General features: G+C 48.5%; 1 protein-coding gene and 1 non-coding gene across 2 annotated transcripts; both read left to right on the top strand.

Moving 5' to 3' along the window:
• Positions 1-1146: 1146 nt before the first annotated feature.
• On the top strand, positions 1147-4790 carry RPL18A (ribosomal protein L18a). The gene is made up of 5 exons (XM_040596188.1): positions 1147-1279; positions 1712-1891; positions 2490-2619; positions 4128-4237; positions 4648-4790. The coding sequence occupies exons 1-5, from the start codon at positions 1262-1264 to the stop codon at positions 4738-4740; spliced, it is 531 nt and encodes a 176-aa protein (XP_040452122.1). The 5' UTR covers positions 1147-1261; the 3' UTR covers positions 4741-4790.
• LOC121089701 lies at positions 3219-3350 on the top strand. Its single transcript, XR_005828328.1, has one exon. It is a non-coding gene; the product is annotated as a small nucleolar RNA SNORA68 (small nucleolar RNA).
• Positions 4791-6369: the final 1579 nt, after the last annotated feature.

Genomic DNA, 6369 nt, shown 5'->3' with positions numbered 1-6369 from the left:
AGGTGCCGCCGCCGCGGCCCCGCGGCCCCCTGGGAGTCGTAGTCCCGCCCCCCGCGGCGCGTGGGCAAGGCCCCCGAGCGGCGGCGCTTCCTCGCTGCTGGCAACGCCCCGCGGCGCTGTGAAACCAATGGCGCCGATTTAACCAACCGGGACTGGCCCGTTCCGCCCCCAAGCTCCCTGCGGGATCCGGAAGTCGTGCTTTGTCAGCGGCAGCGGGGCTGGGGCGCTCGGTGCCGCTGTGGTGCGAGTTTCGCGGTCGGGGCCGGAGGGACCTGCTCGGCGACTCGCGCGAGGAGGGGCCCGAGCTCATGTGCTGCAAGAGCATCGGCGCGGGCTTCCCTGTGAGGAGACGAGTAGCCGGGGTGGTGCCTGCAGATGTGGCGTTGGTCTCTCCTGCCAACTATTGTGCAACGCTGCGATGTATGGGGGGATCTTGCCTTATTAGGTGCGTGCGTGACTGTAAATCAAGACTTACAGGAGAGTAAAAAAAAGACTACATGCAAATAACTGCAGCAACAAGATGTAGCTATTTACAGAATCGTTACAGCAGGGTTGCTGCTACAGTAACTTTCAAGGCAAACCCCGTTGGCATCTGATGGCTACAGCAGCGCAGCTTTCAAAAGCGTGTGACGTGCGCAGCGCTGGAGCGATCTGAACCGGCCGCCACTGCGGGGCCGCTTCTCGCCCGTGGCGCGCAGGAGTGCGGGTCCTCGGGACCCGCCGTGACCAGGATCCCATCGGACCGTGTGTGGGGATCCACAGGGAGAGCCTCACGGTAGCCCCGCTCTCCCGCGGGACCACAGGGGACGAAGGTTTCCCCGGCTGCCCTGCATGCTCGGCTACCGGCCCGAGGGGGCCGCGGCGCCGGCTGCCTCGGCCTGGGTCCTCCCTGCCACGTCCTCTGCAGCAACGCGAGCACGGCCGGCCGGCAACGGGGTCCGCGGCCACGGTGACGTGGAGAGGGGCCCGCGGCACTCCTGGCTCCGGTACGCCGGGGACCGCGAGCTCCCGGGACCGTCCCGGCGCACCGCCGGGCTACCCCACCGCGGGCAGGGTCCGGACCACGCCACGCGGACCCCGCCGGCCCGGAACCCGGCGCTGGCCGCCGCGGCAGCAGAGTGACGGCTGCCTCCTCCAATCGCGCTCCCCTCCCAGCCAATGAGCGGAGAGGACGGCCGGGGGGCGGACTGCAGGCGAGCGGGTGACGGGAGGCGGCGCACGCGGCCTTTCCTTTCCTGCGGGCTGCGGAGCAGGCAGCACCATGAAGGCGTCGGGCACCGTAAGTGAAGGCCGGGGCGCGGGGGCACGGCCGGGATCGGGCCGAAGCGGCCGTTGGGAGGGCGGCGGCGCGGGCTTGGGGCGCTCGGGAGCGGCCTTTGCGCGCGGCCTCTGCGCGCCTGAGCGGCCCTACCCGGCCCTTGAGAGAGGCGAGCGGCCAACATGGCGGCGGCGCCGCTCCCGCAAGACGCGTGAGGAGGCCGCGCCGCCCCTAGGCGGGGGGCCGTGATCGGCGGACGGCACAGATGGGCCGGCGGGGTGACTCGCCTGGGCCGGTGGGCTCTTCCCCCTTCCCCTGGGTTGACCTGCTCTCGCCGCGCTGTTTATATGTGGAGCCGCGGTGCCTTCCACGGGGCCGGGCCGCGGCGGGGTGGGGTCAGGCTGGCGCGGAGGGCCTCATGCTGCGGGCGGCGTGTCTTTCGTCTCCCTCCAGCTGCGGGAGTACAAGGTGGTTGGGCGATGCCTGCCTACGCCGAAGTGCACGACTCCTCCTCTCTACCGGATGCGGATTTTCGCTCCGAACCATGTTGTAGCCAAATCCCGGTTCTGGTACTTCGTTTCTCAACTGAAGAAGATGAAGAAGTCTTCTGGAGAGATTGTGTACTGTGGCCAGGTGGGGGATTAAAAACCTATAAAACTGTGAGATTTATAAGGAACTCCAGCTGGTATATGTGGAAGGAATTTATAGGAGGCGGTGTTATTGCGGGTGAGGTTGACATTCATTTATCCTTAAGTTGCTGAGTGACACGTTCAGTATTTTTTCGAAGTATATGTCCAGTAAACTAAAAAGAAACTTAACTTCTCAGCACTTCAAAGTTTTAAACTATGCCACCAGTAAGTGCTGTTGTCTGGTTATTACACTTGCTTTATGGTGGAATACACCTTGCAAGAGTCATCTGGACATTCATAATTCTTGGAAAGTACGTATTTGTATGCTTATGGTCCTCTACTTTGACGCTTAAAGACAGTTTTTAGAGCTGAACTCTTGTGTGTATGATTCTTTACACCCTGAGTTACAAAAAGTCTTCACTGTGAAATACCAAGACTTGAATGTAGCTGTGTTACTGCAGCGAAAAGGAACAAACAGTTGGTTTTGACAGTAAAACTCTGGACAGTGGTTTCATTAGAGCTCTGAAATATTTATTCTTGAACTTGTAAAATGCTGCTGATGTACTGCCTCTAACTACTTTTGTGCTCTTGTGTAATTCCAGGTGTATGAGAAGTCCCCTCTGCGGGTAAAAAATTTTGGTATTTGGTTGCGCTATGATTCTCGTAGTGGAACTCACAACATGTACAGGGAGTACAGGGATTTGACCACGGCCGGTGCTGTCACTCAGTGCTGTAAGTACATCTGACTGTTTGAGGTACAAAATGGTAGGACCAGTATATAAGCACAGGATTAAATCTTAAACTGGGCATAAAGCGTGCTGACTTGATCTGTGCTAACTGAAACGCACTGGGAAAATAAAGTGGGGAGTTCCCAGAGAAGTCTGTAAATCTTTATGTATGTGGTACCTTATGCATTACCAATCTTTATACAGCTTCTCTAGCTCAAAATAATCTCACTTCATCTTGGTGTGACTTTCCACAATTCTAGTGACGAGTTTCATGATCTTTTAAGTGCTGTATATATTTCCTGCACTATATTTATTGTTTTCAAATAATTGAGTATATCTTTCAAAGTCTTGTGGAGAGAATGTTTTAGCTGACATGTGGAACATAATAGTCTCTGTCCTTTGGAGAGCAAGTAAAAAAAAAAAATCATGGAGTGGGTGGGTGGCTGAGGAAGTCTGTGTTGCTTCAAGATCTCGTTGCCTCAGTTCAGAGAGAAGTAAGGGTTGTCCTGATTTCAGTCTGTTTTGTGAAGTACTTGAGGGATAGACCATTTGTATAGCTGATGCTGTTGATACTTGAATCCAGAAGTGTTATGGACACTAGAGGATGCACATAAAAACCCAAAGAATATTGTTCTTAATAATGATATTCTTGTCATGTGTGCAGATATTAAATGTATCTTGTCGCCTTTCAAAAGCTGAAGTGCTGTTGAAAGTGAAATTTAAGGTTCTACATTAAATTAGAATATTTCCTGTTAATTAACATACTGAATGACTTCATAAGAGACCTGAGAACTTAATTTGTCATGATACAATGACTTTGATACCTTTATGTTCAGGAATACTTTTGACAGGTAAGTTTTTTAATAGGTATGTTAAATCTTCATGGGAAACATCGTAAGTACAACAGTATTTCAGCAGGCATACCTTGTGGAACTAGCTATGGACATCATGATTTGAAGGCAGTAATTTGCACTGCCACAGGGAAGCCATGTGCAGATGGCTTCCTGCTGCTTTGAAAGGCTAATTATGTAGCTAAATATCAATGTATGTTTGTATCACTTGTCAGTTTTAAGAAAAGTAAAGATAACCTTAAATTCAACCTTTGCTTGCACCTTCCTTTTGGAAGGGAAATTTTTTTGAAATTCAGAAGTTCAGACGTCTTTCCCCAGTAATCATATTTCATTGTTAATTCCGAATCAGTTTTTGTGTGCAAAAAAATGAAATAGTCTCACATAGATTACTCCTTGTATGTGTGTGCCTTCTTGAAATCAAGAAGAATAAGATGCAGTTTCATGGATGAGTGAGGTTATGAGTTCCAGGAAGAATTTGCTGCTGCATGTTGGTTCTGTTATATTTCTGTCATCACTTTAGATATTAAAACGAGTATGATTAAGTAGAGTTGATCTGAAGTTTTAAAAACTGTAGATGGTACTATAAACACTTCCTGAACAGATCATAGTAAGACTTTTGAACTGAAAATGTCTTGGGATTTATTAAGTTCTCTTGTTACAGACCGTGATATGGGAGCCCGTCATCGTGCCCGTGCTCACTCTATTCAGATCATGAAAGTTGAGGAAATTGCTGCCAGCAAATGCCGTAGACCAGCAGTCAAACAGTTCCATGTAAGTGAAGTAACACTGCAGTGGCTGGTGGGTCCTGGTCTGACATTGGACTGGAAGGGGGTAACTTTCTCACCTGGTGCAGGTTTGTTTTGCGGGCAAAAATAAGGAGGGAGCCAAACCTACATGTGTAGGTTTGCAGTCAAGACTTTCAATGCTAGAACTGTTTGAAAAGAAGTAAAACTAAACCAAATAAGTGTTATGTTGCAGAAAACTTGCCTTTAGCAGGCATTTCTTAAAAAAAATAATATTGCAAGACTAAGGCATCTGTTAGCTGCTATGAAGTATATCTAAGCTGTGCATGCATTACTTCTCTATACATAAGTTAGCAGTTAAATATAGCTTAGCTATTTATTGCAAACTACTGTTGTTCATCTAATATCTCAATAAACATAGAAACATTTTTTTTGCAGGATTCTAAAATAAAGTTCCCTCTGCCACACAGAGTTCTGCGTCGCCAGCACAAACCACGTTTCACCACCAAGAGACCAAATACTTTCTTTTAAATATGAAAACGTGCTGTCAACTCTGTGTTGTAATAAAGGTCTTACTTGAACCATTGACTCCCAGTTGTCTTTTGGAAACAGTGTCTGGATACCTCAGAGTCCCCCTCCCTACTCTGTTTTCTGTAAACTATTGTCAGTCTACTACTTACAGGTACAATTGCCTTGAAGCAGGTAAATGTTTCAGGTGCTGACTTAAATTTCCAAACTAGCCCATCAATAAACTAAAATTTTAATAACCAGCTTTCCAGGCCAAAGTCTATTGTTGAGCAGGTGTAAGATCCCTTCAGCGTGCTAAGTAAATACAGTTGAATTCAGAAAGATGGCAGCTTTTTGTGCGTACAGAACTCAAACTTGTCAGCTGTAAAAGACTTCATAACTTTGGCTGCTTCAAGTTTTAAGCATTTAAAGCAAAACTTCTAATTCTAACCTGAACCTTTTCAAGGATGTTAGGCACTATTCTGAATCGCGTATGCATACAGAGGTGCCTGCACCTAGAAATTGAAAGTGATGAAGGGTTTGGCAGACTTATCTTTTATATTAGATGAGTTGTTTTGATGAAAAATTTTAAATGCAACCTTTAAGCTACCATATTTACAGTATAATGCCATGGTAAAAAAAACTATTGCTGACGCTGTAGTAAAGGTTAATTTAAAAGGCTGCTTCACACCTAAAGCCATTTTTTACATCTGGTGCCTATTGAAAATTGCAGTGTGCTTTGAGTTTTCTGAACCAGAGGTAGGCAGCTTGTTTGATCAGTATACAGGTCTTGCCCAGAGTTAAGAGAACACGCTGTGTTTTGTCTGGCTGCCAGCTTAAAAACAAATGCAGGTGTGAGTAGAGTACAGGGAAAGACTGTCCAGAGAGGGAACTGGGAATGTTTTAGTTTTGGGGTAGCTAGAGAGCTGCAACTCAGCCCTGAGAGGAACTGCCTGTTGATTTCAAGCGAGCCTTGCTTAGGGTAAAGAGGGTGGCCCACAAGAGTTGGACCAGTCAGTGCTACCCCAGCAGCCCCCAGTTCCATCCACAGCCTCGCGGCCCTGCAGCTGAGCTTTGAGCTCATTGCCTCCACAGTGAATCATTTCGGGGAGCTCATCTGGGCTGAATATTGAACATCTGATCTGAAAAAAAGGGGGTTAATTTCAGCAATTTACGATCTCCCAGTTGCAAGGGAGGGGAAACTGTAATGGCAAAGTGGCTGGATGGCCCTGCGGCAGTCCCACCACGGTAATACCAAAGGCTAGGAACAGGGTCACCAGCAAGACCTTGTATTTTGGAACTTTTTAACTTGAGAAGAACAGTTTCACATGACAACGGGCTTCAGGTTTGTCATGGTTTAACCCTGGCCAGCAACCAAGCACCATGCAGCCACTTGCTCACTCCCCCTCACCCAGAGGGATGGAGAGAAGAATCAGAAAGGAATGTAAAATTCAAGGGTTAATAGGTAAAGCAAAAGCCGTGCATGCAAGCAAAGCTAAACAAGGAACACAAGGAATTCATTCACTACTTCCCACTTGCAGGCAGGTGTTCAGCCATCCCCAGGCTCCATCATGCTAATGGTTACTTGGGAAGACAAATGCCATAATGCCAAATATCCCTCCCTTCCTTGTTCTTCCCCCAGCTTATATACTC

The sequence above is a fragment of the Falco naumanni genome, chromosome 5 (assembly GCF_017639655.2).
Source record: "Falco naumanni isolate bFalNau1 chromosome 5, bFalNau1.pat, whole genome shotgun sequence".
NCBI lineage: Eukaryota > Metazoa > Chordata > Aves > Falconiformes > Falconidae > Falco > Falco naumanni.
Note: the sequence above shows the minus strand (reverse complement) of the source record. Positions and strands in the feature narration are given on the sequence as shown.

Bases quoted from the DNA above. Each gene is read 5' to 3' on its own strand.
- RPL18A (XM_040596188.1), top strand. The intron at 1,892-2,489 runs GTGGGGGATTAA...GTGTAATTCCAG, and splicing joins AGATTGTGTACTGTGGCCAG to GTGTATGAGAAGTCCCCTCT. The intron at 4,238-4,647 runs GTAAGTGAAGTA...TTTTTTTTGCAG, and splicing joins CAGCAGTCAAACAGTTCCAT to GATTCTAAAATAAAGTTCCC.